Source organism: Ranitomeya imitator, chromosome 1, assembly GCF_032444005.1.
Source record: "Ranitomeya imitator isolate aRanImi1 chromosome 1, aRanImi1.pri, whole genome shotgun sequence".
Classification (NCBI taxonomy): Eukaryota; Metazoa; Chordata; class Amphibia; order Anura; family Dendrobatidae; genus Ranitomeya; species Ranitomeya imitator.
This window is the reverse complement of record NC_091282.1, coordinates 56624318-56642936: the sequence shown is the minus strand read 5'-3', so window position 1 is coordinate 56642936 and position 18619 is coordinate 56624318. Positions and strand designations below refer to the sequence as shown.

General features: G+C 46.2%; 1 protein-coding gene across 1 annotated transcript in view; it reads right to left on the bottom strand.

The window, feature by feature from the left end:
* Window positions 1-18619, bottom strand: part of EPG5 (ectopic P-granules 5 autophagy tethering factor) — a 143464-nt gene that overhangs the window by 62916 nt on the left and 61929 nt on the right. Inside the window, exons 18-25 of the mRNA XM_069747033.1 lie at window positions 13924-14068; window positions 13148-13345; window positions 10307-10417; window positions 8974-9096; window positions 8724-8890; window positions 8015-8242; window positions 598-721; window positions 167-311 (exon numbers count right to left, since the gene is read on the bottom strand). Coding sequence (XP_069603134.1) covers window positions 167-311; window positions 598-721; window positions 8015-8242; window positions 8724-8890; window positions 8974-9096; window positions 10307-10417; window positions 13148-13345; window positions 13924-14068 — 1241 coding nt within the window. The remainder of the gene's footprint in view (window positions 1-166; window positions 312-597; window positions 722-8014; window positions 8243-8723; window positions 8891-8973; window positions 9097-10306; window positions 10418-13147; window positions 13346-13923; window positions 14069-18619) is intronic.

The window sequence follows — 18619 nt, the reverse complement described above, 5'->3', positions numbered from 1 at the left end:
TCCGCGAAAACCACACATAGCATGTGTCCGGAAAATTTGTCAGTATGCACGTGCCCTTACAGGAACGAGAAATGTAAAGGAAATATGGGGGTCTGTGACACCCCGGACACTGGATAATCTCAGCCCCAGAAAGAGCAGGACGGGTGCACAATGTATGTTCTGGTACCTGCTGATGGGGACGGTAAGTCCAAAGTCACGGCTGGAGTCAGCAGACTCGTGTCCATCTCTACCTTGATTTGGTTCCAGCCATTTACACATTCCTGAATTTCAAATATGATCCGCTCCATGTTAATAAACTCCATCCAGAGATTCTAGGGAAAGGGAACAAATGTGGGAGACAAAGAAATAAGACATCAGGTTTTATTGGGTTGCCATTTTGAGTGCACTCAACTCCCATTGAAGTGAATGGCGCGATCCCACATTGTTTGTGGTTGCAAACAACTGATCATTGGGGGAAAGTACCGCATGAACCCCCAAAGGTCTGATATTGATCCGATATTGATGACCTTTCCTAAGGATAGGCCATCAATATCAAACTCCTGGAAGATCCCATGGATCTCTCTGGTTGTAGAAGATTCTCTTTAAATCATTTCTCACCTGCTCATTTCTCAAGACCTTCGCCAGTCGGTGCGGGTCATACTGCTTGGGGAGGGATGGAATATACACTTCTCCTTTCTGCAGCTTGTCGTCGTCCAGCCAAACGATGAATACGTTAAATAACCTATACAAAAAAAATACAATTAAAAATAAAAATGGTCTGGAAATCTGAGCTCCATCATTAATAATTGTCAATCATGTAAGACTCCTTGGAGAATAATTCTCTGTAAATCCCACAGTTTCCAGACGGGCCAGTCTCTGGCCGCAACATCATTTTGGACCAATATATCGACTCATTTAGACATTTGGTGCAGTCCATGATATTGGATAAAAAAAGAAAGGACATATCTAATTCACAGCCTGAAGAAAAAGAAGATCAGGATCAGTGTGGTGCCATAGTCCGAAATACAACTAACTGCACTGAAGAAGGACAGAGACAGCTGACGGACATACGACATTACACCAAACTGGATGACGACCCAACTCCAAAATATGAGGGAGTAGAAGAGTCATCAGAGGTCTGGGGACAGGTTCCACAAACCTTCTGGACTTTAGACCTGAGAATCCCAGGATAGGAATGTTCTCCATGCTTCCCAAGATCCATAAGCCAGGAAACCCAAGGAGGCGAACCATCTCAGGGAGGGTAGAAAATGTCCTTAAACCGCTGGTAAAGAAGAGAGCCAGCTATTTACAGAACACCACGGACCTCTTCAAAAGGCCGTCTACAATAGGTCCTCTCCCCGAGAATGCCATCTCAGCCACCATGGATGTGGAATCCTTATATTCTAACCTCCCACATTGAAGGTGGACTATTCGTCTGCCAAATGTTTCTTGAAGTTAATGGGATCCCTTCTGAGTCTATTCAGACTCCCCAGATTTATCCTCACACACAACTTTTTTTTTTTTTTTAATCAAATAGATTTTTTATTAAGAATAAGATTGCATTTACATGTAACATCCTCGTTTTCACTTCAAATTTTTAACAGTGTCAAATCCCATTATCCCCAACTTATCCCCCCCTTCCAGTAGACAGCTTACATCTTTTATTACCGCTTCCTCAAGCGAGGCATAATAGATCTCCCCTGCAGTCAGTGCCCGGCGGCCGCTCCATACTCCCCGCTCACACAGGGTTAATGCCAGCGGTAACGGACCGCGTTATGCCGCGGGTAACTCACTCTGTTACCGTCGCTATTAACCCTGTGTGACCAAGTTTTTACTATTGATGCTGCCTATGCAGTGTCAATAGTAAAAAACATCAACCTACTGTCTCCTTCCCCATAATCCTGTAGAATGTAAGCCCGTAAGGGCAGGGTCCTCGCCCCTCTGTATCAGTCTGTCATTGTTAGTTTGTTTACTGTATGTGATATTTGTAACTTGTATGTAACCCCTTCTCATGTACAGCACCATGGAATCAATGGTGCTATATAAATAAATAATAATAATAATGTTAAAAATAAGCGTCAGGTTCCGGTGCCAAGGATGGTATGGGAGAAGGACCTGCCATGACATCCCGGTCATGTGACCGCGACGTCATCACAAGCCCTGCGCACCTACGCGAGAACGACCTGCCAGGGGCCCTCGGAAGGCGAGTATATGTTTATTTTTTATTTTTTAACCTGTGACATTCGTGGCTGGGCAATATACTACGTGACTGGCCAATATACTACGTGGCTGTGCTGTATACTACGTGGCTCTGTGCAATATACTACGTGACTGGGCAATATACTACGTCGCTGGGCAATATACTACGTCACTGGGCAATATACTACGTGACTGGGCAATATACTACGTGGCTGGGCAATATACTACGTGGCTGGGCAATATACTACGTGGCTGGGCAATATACTACGTGACTGGGCAATATACTACGTGGCTCTGTGCTGTATACTATGTCACTGGGCAATATACTACATGACTGGGCAATATACTACGTGGCTGGGCAATATACTACATGACTGGGCAATATACTACGTGGCTGGGCAATATACTACGTGGCTGGGCAATATACTACGTCACTGGGCAATATACTACATGACTAGGCAATATACTACGTGGCTGAGCAATATACTACGTGGCTGGGTAATATACTACGTGACTGGGCAATATACTACGTGACTGGGCAATATACTACGTGGCTGAGCAATATACTACGTGGCTGGGTAATATACTACATGACTGGGCAATATACTACGTGACTGGGCAATATACTACGTGGCTGGGCAATATACTACGTGACTGGGCAATATACTACGTGGCTGGGCAATATACTACGTGACTGGGCAATATACTACGTGGCTGGGCAATATACTACGTGACTGGGCAATATACTACGTGGCTCTGTGCAATATACTACGTGGCTGGGCAATATACTACGTGGCTGCGCAATATACTACGTGGCTGGGCAATATACTATGTGACTGGGCAATATACTACGTGGCTGGGCAATATACTACGTGACTGTGCAATATAGTACGTGACTGGGCAATATACTACGTGACTGGGCAATATACTACGTGACTGGGCAATATACTACGTGACTGGGCAATATACTACGTGGCTGGGCAATATACTACGTGGCTGTGCTGTATACTACGTGGCTCTGTGCAATATACTACGTGACTGGGCAATATACTACGTGGCTGGGCAATATACTACGTGGCTGGGCAATATACTACGTGGCTGGGCAATATACTACGTCACTGGGCAATATACTACGTGGCTGGGCAATATACTACGTGGCTGGGCAATATACTACGTGGCTGGGCAATATACTACGTGGCTGGGCAATATACTACGTGACTGGGCAATATACTACGTGGCTCTGTGCTGTATACTACGTCACTGGGCAATATACTACATGACTGGGCAATATACTACGTGGCTGGGCAATATACTACGTCACTGGGCAATATACTACGTGACTGGGCAATATACTACGTGGCTGAGCAATATACTACGTGGCTCTGTGCTGTATACTACGTCACTGGGCAATATACTACATGACTGGGCAATATACTACATGACTGGGCAATATACTACGTGACTGGGCAATATACTACGTGACTGGGCAATATACTACGTGACTGGGCAATATACTACGTGGCTGGGCAATATACTACGTGACTGGGCAATATACTACGTGGCTGGGCAATATACTACGTGACTGGGCAATATACTACGTGGCTCTGTGCAATATACTACGTGGCTGGGCAATATACTACGTGGCTGCGCAATATACTACGTGGCTGGGCAATATACTACGTCACTGGGCAATATACTACGTGACTGGGCAATATACTACGTGGCTGGGCAATATACTACGTGGCTGGGCAATATACTACGTGGCTGGGCAATATACTACGTGGCTGCGCAATATACTACGTGACTGGGCAATATACTACGTGACTGGGCAATATACTACGTGGCTGGGCAATATGCTACGTGGCTGGGCAATATACTACGTCACTGGGCAATATACTACGTGGCTGAGCAATATACTACGTGACTGGGCAATATACTACGTGACTGGGCAATATACTACGTGACTGGGCAATATACTACGTCACTGGGCAATATACTACGTCACTGGGCAATATACTACATGTCTCTGTGCTGTATACTACGTCACTGGGCAATATACTACATGACTGGGCAATATACTACGTGGCTGGGCAATATACTACGTCACTGGGCAATATACTACGTGACTGGGCAATATACTACGTGGCTCTGTGCTGTATACTACGTCACTGGGCAATATACTACATGACTGGGCAATATACTACATGACTGGGCAATATACTACGTGACTGGGCAATATACTACGTGACTGGGCAATATACTACGTGGCTGGGCAATATACTACGTCACTGGGCAATATACTACGTCACTGGGCAATATACTACATGTCTCTGTGCTGTATACGTCACTGGGCAATATACTACGTTGCTGAGCAATATACTACGTGACTGGGCAATATACTACGTGACTGGGCAATATACTACGTGGCTGAGCAATATACTACGTGGCTGGGTAATATACTACGTGACTGGGCAATATACTACGTGACTGGGCAATATACTACGTGACTGGGCAATATACTACGTGACTGGGCAATATACTACGTGACTGGGCAATATACTACGTGGCTGGGCAATATACTACGTGACTGGGCAATATACTACGTGGCTCTGTGCAATATACTACGTGGCTGGGCAATATACTACGTGGCTGCGCAATATACTACGTGGCTGGGCAATATACTACGTCACTGGGCAATATACTACGTGACTGGGCAATATACTACGTGGCTGGGCAATATACTACGTGACTGGGCAATATACTACGTGACTGGGCAATATACTACGTGACTGGGCAATATACTACGTGACTGGGCAATATACTACGTGGCTGGGCAATATACTACGTGGCTGGGCAATATACTACGTGGCTGGGCAATATACTACGTGACTGGGCAATATACTACGTGACTGGGCAATATACTACGTGACTGGGCAATATACTACGTGGCTGCGCAATATACTACGTGACTGGGCAAAATACTACGTGACTGGGCAATATGCTACGTGGCTGGGCAATATGCTACGTCACTGGGCAATATACTACGTGGCTGAGCAATATACTACGTGACTGGGCAATATACTACGTGACTGGGCAATATACTACGTGACTGGGCAATATACTACATGTCTCTGTGCAATATACTACGTGGCTGGGCAATATACTACGTGGCTGCGCAATATACTACGTGGCTGGGCAATATACTACGTGTCTCTGTGCAATATACTACGTGGCTGGGCAATATACTACGTGGCTGCGCAATATACTACGTGGCTGGGCAATATACTACGTCACTGGGCAATATACTACGTGACTGGGCAATATACTACGTGGCTGGGCAATATACTACGTGGCTGTGCTGTATACTACGTGACTGGGCAATATACTACGTGACTGGGCAATATACTACGTGGCTGGGCAATATACTACGTGACTGGGCAATATACTACGTGACTGGGCAATATACTACGTGGCTGTGCTGTATACTACGTGACTGGGCAATATACTACGTGACTGGGCAATATACTACGTGGCTGGGCAATATACTACGTGACTGGGCAATATACTACGTGACTGGGCAATATACTACGTGACTGGGCAATATACTACGTGACTGGGCAATATACTACGTGGCTGGGCAAAATACTACGTGGCTGGGCAATATACTACGTGGCTGGGCAATATACTACGTGACTGGGCAATATACGTCACTGGGCAATATACTACGTGACTGGGCAATATACTACGTGGCTGCGCAATATACTACGTGACTGGGCAATATACTACGTGACTGGGCAATATACTACGTGGCTGGGCAATATGCTACGTGGCTGGGCAATATACTACGTTACTGGGCAATATACTACGTGGCTGAGCAATATACTACGTGACTGGGCAATATACTACGTGACTGGGCAATATACTACGTGACTGGGCAATATACTACGTGACTGGGCAATATACTACGTGGCTGGGCAATATACTACGTGGCTGGGCAATATACTACGTGGCTGGGCAATATACTACGTGGACATGCATATTCTAGAATACCCGATGCGTTAGAAGAATCGGGCCACCATCTCGTATACAATAATCTGGCAATTGCTATCTTCAGGGTGTTGTGCACTCCAATCTCATCTACGTAACCCAACAAACACACCCGCGGATCCCTTGGTATCGAGCATCTATACGCTCCTTCAACATTACTCAGAACCACCAGTCAAAAAGCAACCAATCTCGGACACGTCCACATCATGTGAAATATTCCGGCATTTTCATTCTTACACCTCGGGCACTCAGAATTAGCTCGTAACCCTGCTTCATACAATACTTCCGGAGATTTGTACACTCTGTGTATTACATAAAGCTGCGACAGCCTGTACGGTTCACTCACTGACAGCCCTGGAACCCATTCCAACACAGATTCCCTCGTTTCATCCTCCAGGGGGCTCAGTTCCTTTCCCACCTAATTCTCGCATTTATCGGGAATCCCAAGAGGTACGTATGTAGCAAGTCTTTATACAAAGTGGAAATAACCCCCCTCGCAGTCCCTTTACCGCAACATGTTCCAGCACTATAAAACCTACAAGAGAAAAAAGTAAATGAAAACCCTGATATAACTAAGTAAAAAAAGCAAAAATGCATTTAAATAACACAGAGTTTTTAGTAATACTGTTTTTTGATAAAAAAATAGCACAAAAGCCATCCCACCTCGTCACGGTAACTCTGATCGGGACAGACTCTGAGCTAGAAACTATATAAGGCTTCCCTAGTCTAGTGTTTCACTGTTTGAGCTCAGTCCTTGCATCTGCCCTTATTCACACTGAGGTCAACAATGACACATGGTAAGGTTTTAATATTAGATAGTTTAGGACTGTCCCGATCAGAGTTACCGTGACGAGGTGGGATGGCTTTTGTGCTATTTTTTGATCAAAAAACAGTATTACTAAAAACTCTGTGTTATTTAAATGCATTTTTGCTTTTTTACTTAGTTATATCAGGGTTTTCATTTACTTTTTTCTCTTGTAGGTTTTATGTTTTGTGGCCATTTTTAACATGCGTTTTACCTCTGCATGTATATCAACTTAAGTTAAGCTCAATTTTGTGTTTTTTTTTTTTTTTATATTCCAGCACTATATCTCCTTGGATTCTAAGACTTTCACCCCTGTTCTGAGCTCTAAACGCGTGTCTCATCTGCGCATACTGGTATTCCCCCGAGGACCTGAGACCGAACTCCACCTGCAATTGGGAAAAGGATTTCAGCTCTCGCCGCTCAATTATCTGATACACGTAGTGGATTCCCTTGGCTTGCCACTCTGGTAGAGCCCCCACTGTTACAAACTCCGACAAATTATCATTATACCATAGCGGGGAGAACTTAGTCAGACCCGTAACCCCACGAATTTGTTTCAGTCTGCCCCACAGCTTACGTATCAGAAATATAGTTGGATAGATTTTCCCAAGCGCACCCAGGGATCCATCTTCCAGGCACTGTACACAACTGGGCTTCTTTTCGTCACCTCTTTCATCAACTGTTGTACAGCATTGGACGATACCTCATGCGCCCAGCCCTTTAAATGCTGACTCTGGGCTACCAGAAAATATACTTCAGGGTTGGGCAAAGCCAAACCGCCATCTTCCTTGGGTCGCTGAAGCGTCTCCAATCTGATACGTGGGTGCTGTGACCGATTTGCATGGATGTCTGAATCGGCCTTTAGTGGTATGGCGAGAGGTAACAAAGTTGGTCATGAGCCTCCCTATAATACTCCCTTCATAATCCACAGATACCACCCCCAACCTCCTCTCATTTAGCGCCCATCAGTCTGGCATTACTTACTTCACCAGCTCCTTGTGCAGATCTGGAGAAGACAAACAGTCTTGGGTGCAGCTCCCTGAATCTGAGAAAACCGGGGACCCATCGATCGGGACAAGGACTCGGAGCGCTTTGCTGGCTGAGTGGTGGAAATCGGCCACTTCCATCAGACGACGTTTCATCTGTTTAAGGAGGTGATGGTGGGCTGAGCTGTTGAAGAACCTCTTTCCGATACAGCCTTCTACTGCCAATCTATATTATAAGGATAGAAAAAAAAGGTATTTAATTTTATTATTTTCTGGCACTTTCCAGAGATCCTAAATGTAAAGAAACATGAGCTGGTAACCTGACATATGGTAACCACACTGATTGGAATAAAGCATACCTAATAATTTTTCAATAGCACATGCAAATGGACCCGCAATGGTGGTGGTATTGCTGTGTCCACTTTGCTGTTTTTCCTGCACAATGGTGTCCTGCATCCCATTCAAGAGGGTATGGCAAAATGACCAAATTCAATACACAGGGCTAGGGTAAGCAGGAACACCACCATAAAGAGAAAACTTAAGAGATGTAGGTTTGGGGCCTCTTTGATCTTAAGATCGGTGGGGAAGGACGGCCTCAGGAACCTTCACCGATCATAAAGTGACAGTATTTTTAGTGATAGGCCAACAAGAGAGGATACTGAAATTCCTTAAACCCCTTAACATAAATATCCGCAGGGCGATCGTACCCGTATTGTGGTCCTGGACGATTCAGATATAGAAGGAAAAACTTCTGCCAAAATAGAGGTAAGAGGGGGTGATCTGCCGGTGTGGCCATCGCTTGGTGAGCCCAGCGGTAAATCATCAACCTCTGTACGGAAGGCACAATGGGCAACTTCAACTGCTGCTGGGCTTTCTGAAAAAGAAAAGCAAAAGATGAAGAAGAACGTAGGTATGGAGCGAGCTGACGATCTGGAACTTAAAGGCATGATGAAATACCTTCAGAGCCTGGTCTGGACTCATAGACGGATGGCTGAGCAGTTCATATTCCAAGATTCGACGCAGCTGTGAATCCTCTTCGAATAAAGACTCCGTATTAAGCACAGTCCATGAAAACCAGATCTAAAGGTGAGAATGATCACAGGAGGGTCAGCCGTGCTCCAAACATCCAGACAGCACCCACAGAAACACTACTGGAAGGCAGCGGGGGCCACCTTGTCTCCGGTAGACTGCCTTACACACATGTATGTCGGCCAGGTGCCATCACTACATGGAGCAGGCTCAGGAGTTGAGCCTGCTCACTGCAGTGTGAGTTCCGCCATAGGTTATATAAGTCAATCTAGATCCCATCAGCCCGGCGTGACGCAGTTTTCGGGTGCTGATGGGTCGCCATGCCTGCGACTAGGCTCCATACACCATGCCCTACTACAATACTGCAGCACATAGTAGGGGCGATCAAGAGACCACAAGTTCACTTCACCTTTTTGGGATCAATAAAAATGTAAAAAACTAAAATTATATTAAACAAACCCCTCCCCAAAAAATGTTCGAATCAAAAATCAATAATAATAAAAACAAAAGTAATGTATTTGATATGGCATAGCTGACAAACTAATAATATATAAAAATATTTATCCCATGTGGATACGAAAAAAAAAAAAAAATGGAATTATAATTGATCAAAAAGTTGTATGTACTCTCACTGAGATACGTCAAAGAAAAAAAGAAAGAAAATGGTGGCAAACTTTTTTTTTTTTAAAGTTCTGAAGTTTTTTAATTTCTAAAATATTTGTAAAAAATCCTGATCAGTATTGGTATTGCCATAACTGCAGCGTCCTGAAGTCATATCACGGGCTCAAGGTAGTTAGACCAGTAGATCAAAGCTGTATAATTGCATCTCATACAATGAGAATCCTGCTCTAATTTGTGGTGGGGGGCGTGTTCTTTTTCTCCTGTTGATGATGCTTACTTATGATTGGTCAGCATCATACAAGGAGAAGAAGTACACGCCCCCCAGTGAAAACTGTCTGATAACACCCTCTTGAACTTAACAAAAGTTAACTCTTTAGGTGCCAAATACTTTGATTGCTTAAATCTCGGCGACAGAGAAGGGGAAATTAAGAAAACAAAACGTTTTATTCCACTCAGCAGCCACTATTACATTGTGTATCCAGTTCCACATGCAAAACTTAGTGAAAGATCCTCTTAAAAGGTTAAAACAAATGTCCATCTATAAATAAGTATTTTTAAACCCAATTTGCTTCGTAAAGGGCTTGTCCAGGATTTGAAAAACATGGTGGCTTTGATCCATAAATGGTTGTTGTATACTTACCTGCGAGGGGTTGTAGTTGGAATCTATGAAAGAAGGAGTCACATTGCCTGCAACGATCCATCCCACAAATGAGGAGAGTATTCCCCGGTCACAGTGAAAACCAAGCGCATCCTGGTAACACAAGCATTATATCAGTAAGCATAATCTATAGAGTACGGTATTAATTACTATGTAGATTTGAGAATTTTATCTTGGAATTCCTCCCCAATCCAAAAGCAAAGGGATCAGGCAGGGGCACAGCTGTAAGGCATTAAAGGGTAGCAGTCCTACTCGAGGCCTGGTGCCCATACAAGCACATGGTATGAGTAGAATACAGCTACAGATTTTGTATTGGGGCCCTGTAGATTCCCGCTACACCTCTAGGATCAAGTCTTTATTGTCAGCAGTTTTGCATATACTCGCTATAGAAACAAAATCACTGAGCACCCCCAAATCTTTGTTTCCAGCTGCCTGGACCCTAAAATATCTATTTTTTCGCCCATCTATTGGAAGTTGAAAGCCATTTACTGAACTTGTACAGGATTAAATGCGGCTTCTTTTTTGCAGAAAACTACATTATCCTTGTCCACAAGTCCAGTTCCATTCACTTTAAAAGGGATTGTCAGGTCTCAGAAGAAAACTCTGCAGCTGATCTATGTGACTGCACAATGACAAATTGTGACGATGTGAGATGCGCCTACGGTCACGATTTCCCTGTGTTCCCCGTGTGAATCGTGTATGCGATTTGCATACTTGGTGTCATGTGCTGATTAGTCTCACCCAGCTTCTCTCAATAGAAGAAAGCAGTGCAGGAGATTAGTTGGCACGAGACTGCCCACTCGACAGGGCACACAGGGGAATCGTGACAGTGCAAACATTCCACACTCTTATGATTCGGCACTGTGCAGCCACACAGAGCGGCTGCAGACTGCACTTAGAGACCGGACAACCCCTTTAAGGGTGTTGAGCTGTAATAACAGACATAATCTGTATAACTGTTTTCAATGGAAAGCAGCCATGTTATTGTAACCCTAGACAGCACATTTAAAAGGGTTGTCCAGTACTTACATATATCTATCCTCAGGATAGGTCAATACCACATCAGTAGACTTGCAATACCCGGCACCGCCGCCGATCAGCTGCATCGTCTGCATACAGGGCTTGGCCGGGTCCTGCACATCCGCCCCTATATAAATGACTAAGGGGTGAATCTCCAGTACCCCATGCAGGCTTTTATACAGGGAGTGGATCTCCAGTACCCCATGCGGGCTTTTATACAGGGAGTGGATCTCCAGTACCCCATGCGGGCTTTTATACAGGGAGTGGATTTCCAGTACAATGCTGTAGCCACTGTGCAGGGAGTGGATCTCCAGTACCCCGCTGTGGCCACTGTGCAGGGAGTGGATCTCCAGTACCCCGCTGTGGCCATTGTGCAGGAAGTGGATCTCCAGTACCCCGCTGTGGCCATTGTGCAGGGAGTGGATCTCCAGTACCCCGCTGTGGCCACTGTGCAGGGAGTGGATCTCCAGTACCCCGCCGCAGCCATTATGCAGGGGGTGGATCTCCAGTACCCCGCTGTGGCCACTGTGCAGGGAGTGGATCTCCAGTATCCTGCTGTGGCCACTGTGCGAGGAGTGGATCTCCAGTACCCCGCTGCATCCACTACGCTGGGGGTGGATCTCCAGTACCCTACTGCGGCCACTGTGCAGGGAGTGGATCTCTAGTATACCGCTGCAGTCACTGTGCAGGGGGTGGATCTCCAGGACTCCGCTGTGGCCACTATGCAGGAGGTGGATCTCCAGTATCCTGCTGTGGCCACTATGCAGGGGTGGATCTCCAGTATCCCGCTGTGGCCACTATGCAGGGGTGGATCTCCAGTACCCCGCTGTGGCCACTATACAGGAGGCGGATCTCTAGTATCCTGCTGTGGCCACTATGCAGGAGGTGGATCTCCAGTATCCTGCTGTGTCCACTGTGCAGGGGGTGGATCTCCAGTACCCTGCTGCGGCCACTGTGCAGGGAGTGGATCTCTAGTATACCGTTGTAGCCACTGTGCAGGGAGTGGATCTCCAGTATTCCGCTGTAACCACTGTGCAGGTGGTGGATCTCCAGGACCCCACTGTGGCCACTATGCAGGAGGTGGATCTCCAGTATCCTGCTATGGCCACTGTGCAGGGGGTGGATCCCCAGTATCCTGCTATGGCCACTGTGCAGGAGGTGGATCTCCAGTACCCCGATGCAGCCACTATGCAGGGAGTGGATTTCCAGTACCCCGCTGTGGCCACTATACACAGGGTGGGTCTCAAGTACCCTGCTGCATCCACTACGCTGGGGGTGGATCTCAAGTACCCAACTGTGGCCACTGTGCAGGGGGTGGATCTCCAGTACACCGCTGTGGCCACTATACAGTGGGTGGATCTCAAGTACCCTGCTGCATCCACTACATTGGGGGTGGATCTCAAGTACCCAGCTGTGGCCACTGTGCAGGGGTGGATCTCCAGTACACCGCTGTGGTCACTGTGCAGGGGTGGATCTCCAGTACACCGCTGTGGTCACTGTGCAGGGGTGGATCTCCAGTACACCGCTGTGGTCACTGTGCAGGGGTGGATCTCCAGTACCCCGCTGCGGCCACTGTGCAAGTGACAGATCTGTGGTTTTCCGCTCCATACCAAGCACATCCGGCTAGCTCTGGAAACAGCTGATCGGCGGGGCTGCTTGTTGTTTCACCCTCACCGATCTGGTATTGATGACCTATCGTAAAGATAAGCCATCATTATAAAAGTTCCAGAAAACCCCTTTAATTTTACTCCCGTACTATGCTGGGCCATGACCTGTGCTCCCATACGCCGCGCCCCGGGTCACCTTGTGCTGCTGGTAGAGCAGTTTCTGCAGACAGTCCTCCTGGAGGTGCCTGAATGCCACTTTGCACAGCTGGTCCATGAGGTGCAGGCTGCCTTTGTCCCGGTGCCATAGCTGCTGGCTTATGAGAACCTGAGTCCAGAACTCCAGAACCGCCACTGGGCCCACTTCATTGGGTCTAAGACTGGCAGAGATATGTGACTAAAGAAGAAACGTACGAGATCTGGATCAGTCTTTTTCATTCAAGCTCACGCTGTCTTGCACACCTCAAAATGCCATTCTAATATTGAGGATTGCTTTATGTATTGCCTTCTAAATACATTTACTAACTTAAAAAGGGTCGTCCATCTTTGCGGTCATTATTTAAAAAAAATTAAATTCACGTGTTTGAAGCTAAAAAAAAAAAAATTTTTTCAATAGTGTATCATTACAAAATTTTGCACCGTTAACTTTCTATAGCCTGTATGTTTGCACTGGCTGCAGAATGAGTAAACTGAGAATTCATCAGTGAGCCCACTGTGATGCTCTAACAGGAGAGTCTGTAGCTCTTTATGTCTTTTTCTACGCTTTCCTCAGCTGACTTATGACCAGAAGAAGAAACAAAGAGCCTGCGAAGGCCAAAACGGTGCAATATTTTTAATGAAACCCTATTGCAAAAATTATTTTTAACCCCCAAAGACATATCTAAGTTTAAAAAAAAAAATTCCCCCAAAAGTGGACAACCCAATCTCATATCCTTTTTTTTCATTATACCACCCCGCTCTGGACAACCCCGTTACCTGGATCATGTTTGTGAGCAGCTTGACATTTTCCCCGTAGTTGATGGAGGTGAGGTGTTGGGTGACCTTGTGGGTCATTTGCATGGTCATTCCCTGCGGGATCCCGCTGTCCAGCTGGAGGAAGAGCTGAATGTAGGACAGAAACCTGCAATAGTATCAGACCCTGCGATGTGACTTTACAGCTTTGCATCAGCCCCTTCCCGACGGGGCCAACTTTCGATTTAGCGATTATTTTTTTCGTTTCTTTCTTCCCTTCTTCCAAGAGCCATAATTTTTTTTTTTTTTTCCGCATACAGTAGATGTACGAGGTCTTGTTTTTTTGCAGGACGAGTTGTACTTATTTTCAATACTTAATGTATTTGGAAAATGGGGGGAAAAAATCCAAGTGCGGTGAAATTGCCAAAAAAAAAGGCGCAATTCTAGAATAGTTTTTTGGGCGATTGTTTTTATTTGTTTTACGGCGTATTCTGTGTGGCAAAAAGGACCTAACAATAGGATTCACCTCGTCCGTACGATTACTGGGATTCCAAACTTGGCCAGTTTTTTTTATTATATTAGTGGTAAAAAAAAAAAAAAATCGGAAATTTCTCCCCCCCAAAAAAAATAAACATTCTTTTAGTTGTGTTACCAATTTTTAAGACAAGTAACGTTTTCATTTTTAGGAGGATGGAGCCGTGCGAGAGCTTATTTTTTTTGCGGAGTATTTTTGCATGATTAAAGTCTGAAACGCGTTTGATATGACAAAGTGTCCCTGCCAGGTTGTGACTTGCTTGTTATATTTTTGTATTTACCTAATAAATTTGACCGGTTTAAGAAAATCCTGACGCTGGAACACCCTCTGCTTTTTCGATCACAGTATTGCTGCCTATAGTAAAAATCACGGACCACCGGCTGCCATAGCAATCCATCTGTGCCTCACATTGGCATCACAGGGGCGCAGATTAGCTCAGGAATCGGTGAGAGCGAATATAATTTATTATGTTTTGAGACTTTTCAAGAATAAAGGGCTCGAAAACAGTTTCTCCATTGCTTCATTGGGGGCAGTATATACCCACCAACTGGCACGGAGCGAATCGGCGTTAGCTTAGTGTCAGTAGGAGGCAGACAGCTACACTCAGCCCCGTTTCTACCTTAGGTTTGTTGGTTTTTTAGTAATGATTCCCATTTTGTAGGTTCAGCTGGAAGTGGAATTGTGTCACTCTGTTTTTTCCCTAAAGACCGAGAGCACACTATGGGATTGTGCCACTACTGTGGTCTCCATGGTCCATCAAGCAGGAACCTATTCCAACACATCAAGCGTGTTCATGGCATCCGCACTGAGTAACTGGCAGACCGGTCCTCGCTATCACCACCCTGCCCGCTTAGGCTACGTTCACATTAGCGTTTTGCGGGGCTGCGTCGGGCGCAGCCGCGGCGACGCATGCATCATGCGCCCCTATATTTAACATGGGGGCGCATGGACATGCGTTGCATTGCGTTTTGTGACGCATGCGTCTTTTTTGGCGCACGCGTCAGGGCGCAGCGGACGCAGCAAGTTGCATTTTTTTTGCGTCCAAAATCATGCCAAAAAAGGACGCATGCGTCACAAAACAATGCGTTTTGCATGCGTTTTGGTTTGCGTTGTGCGTTGCGTCGCCGACGCAGCACCGCAAATGTGAACGTAGCCTTACCCCCCAGAGCCAGACGTGCACGGTGGGAAAATGGACCCGTTGTCGGCCACAGGCCTTCAGATGACAGTGTCAAGATCTGCGTCCAGCTGCTCCAGGGTTTGCTCCCAGATCTTTGCTGTCCATCTCCTGTATCAAGTCTGCAATGAAGGATTATGGATCTTCAGGACATATATCTGTGTCCAGGCAGTAATGGGGATCCTTTTAATAGATTTATATCTAACTAGATGGCAGCCCGATTCTAAAGAATCGGGAGTCTAGAGTCCATATATACTTGAAATTCGGCAGGAGCTTGAAGAGCAACGTCACTGGGCCCGCCTCCACGCAGTAGAAACTTGCTGTGAGGTAAAAATTCAAAAATCACACCAAAATGGCGGGCGGAGTGTGTCACAGTACGGCACGTTTCTGATTGGTCGCTCGCAGCAGGCGGCAACCAATCAGACACTGGACACTGTTGACGTCACTTATCTCCGGACATTAGCTCCGGACATTAGCACCGGACATTAGCTCCGGACATTAGCTCCGCACATTAGCTCCGGACATTAGCTCCGGACAAAGCCACGGAAGTTGGCACAAATTGCAGGAAGTAGTATTCTAGGCAATTATATATAAGATCCCTAGACATGAAAGAACTACTACAGGTCCCTTCCCATTTAATAAGCAAACTCCTTTCATAGAGGGCAAATAACTTTAAATATTGCGCCTACTTTGCTACCCTCTCCCTTCCCCGGCTCCATTCCAGGACTTCTCCAGAGGCCAGGGCATGCCCCGTCAGCCTGGCCAATATTGAGCGCCAGCTCATTGAGAAGCCATACTCACCACTCCAGACCAATCAGGACGATCCTACTTCCCACTCTCAAGGGATCTCTGTGTGCTTTTTTCCCAGCTCCACCTCATCCTCTCTCCTCCAGAGGAAACCTTTGTGCGTTTTACTGGCTCCTTCTCGTCTACCTGGCGTTATCCCGAGCTACTGGCTCTAGTGTCGCAGCAACGCTCTCCTCTGCACAGCATCATATGTCGCAGCTCCGGTCACCGCAGCACAGCATCACGAGCCCCTCCACACAACACCAACTCAGTACAGCTGGAATCAGGAATCCAGGGTCTGAGTAAGCTTTTCCTCAGCATGACAGGACACTTTCACATAAGAAGCCTCTCAGGGTGGTCGGACATCTCCTTTATTTCCGGATCGAGTGTCTCTCAGTGATCAACGACGCCTGAGTCCGAGACGTAGTCTCCCAAAGTTACAAGATAAAATATTCTATGTTCCCTCGTTTTCGCTTTTGTGAGACCTGCCCACGAAAGTACCTTTACCTCATTCCTGGGTTTTCAAGGGTAACAGCCTGCTCTCCGAGGCAGGGGTCATCATCCCTGTTCCTTCACCAGACCACTTTTCGATTCAAACCTGTTCGTGGTTCCAAAGAAGGCTAGCTCTGTTCGTCCATTTTAGATTTCAAACTATTGAGCAAACATGTTCGACTATGCCATTTCAGAATGGAGTCCCTTTGCTCGGTGATAGCCTCCATGGAACCTGAGGAATTCCTATGCTCCGTGGACATTCAAGATGCCGTCCTACACATTACCATTTTTCCTCCTCACCAGATATTTTTTAGGTTTGCAGCAATCCCATTTTCAATTCACAGCGCTGCCGTTCAGTCTAGCCACAGCGCCCAGAGACTTCAATAATGGCCATTCTTCAGAGCAGAGGTATCCTTGTCACCCCATATTTAGACAACATTCTCATCAAGGCTACGTCTTCCTCAGCATGTCAAGAGAGTCTATAGATCACTCTAGACATCCTCTACCATCTAGACTGGATTATCAACATCCCAAAATCATCTCTTATTATGGTCCAATGTATCGTTTTTCTGGGAATGCTGTTAGACACCACATGATCAAGAGTTTTTCAACACTCTGTTCTAATCATGCAGGATTCGCTCCCTAAAAGACACATCTCCTCATTCACTCCAATTCCCTACGTATGAGCGTCCTAAGCAGGACGGTCGCATCAATGGATGGATCATTCGCCCTGTTCCATACCTGTCCCCTTCAACTTTTTCAACTATCAAGATGGGACAGGTCGACTCACTCCAGAGATCGACTAATCACGCTCCCTCCCTGAATAAAGAAGTCCATGGAATGGTGGACTCAATCTCCCCTAGTCCATTGCAGGAGATTTTTCTGCCACCTCGTTGGAAGATAGTTACAACAGATGCCATTCTTCTTAGTTGGGGAGCAGTTTTTCAGAACTAAACAGTCCAGGGCCGTTAGACTGCCCAGAAATCGTCTCTTCCCATCAACATTCTGGAACTCAGGGCAATCTTCCTTGCTCTACTTCACTGGCAGGATCTTCTCCTCAACCATCTGATTCGGTTCCAAACCAACAATGCCACGGCGGTGGCATATATACACCACCAAGAAGGAACCCGAAGTCGATCAGTATTGTCAGAAGTGCCATGTATTATGTTATGGGCCGAGCAGAACGTACTGATGATCTTGGCAGTACACATCCCAGGAGAGAAGAACATCGACCTGATGGCATCCAGTCTGAATGATAAGGTTCCTCTGTTCGTCTCCAGATCACGTGACCCGCTAGCAATTGGCACTGACGCCTCTGTAATCCACTGGTCTCAGTTCTCCCTTAAGTACTTGTTCACTCCCTTGCCACTGATCCCCAGGGTGGTCAAGAAGATCAAGATGGAGAGAGTGCCTTTCATTCACATAGCTCCAGACTGGCCTAGAAGACACTGGTACCCAGAAGTAATTAACCTCCTTATGGACACTCCATGGAAACTCCCGGACCTCCCAGATCTTCTCTTGCGGGGTCCTATCTTCCACCAGAATTTTCAGCTGCTCAATTTAACAGCATGGCTGTTGAGACTGCGGTTATGAAATCCACCAGTTTCTCCAATAAGTTGTTAAGACCATGATCAAAGCTAGGAAGCAATCTTCCTCTCGCCTTTACCACCGTATGTGGAAAGCCTTTATCTGCTGGTGCAAAACTAATTGAACCTCTCCGATGGTCTGCCTTC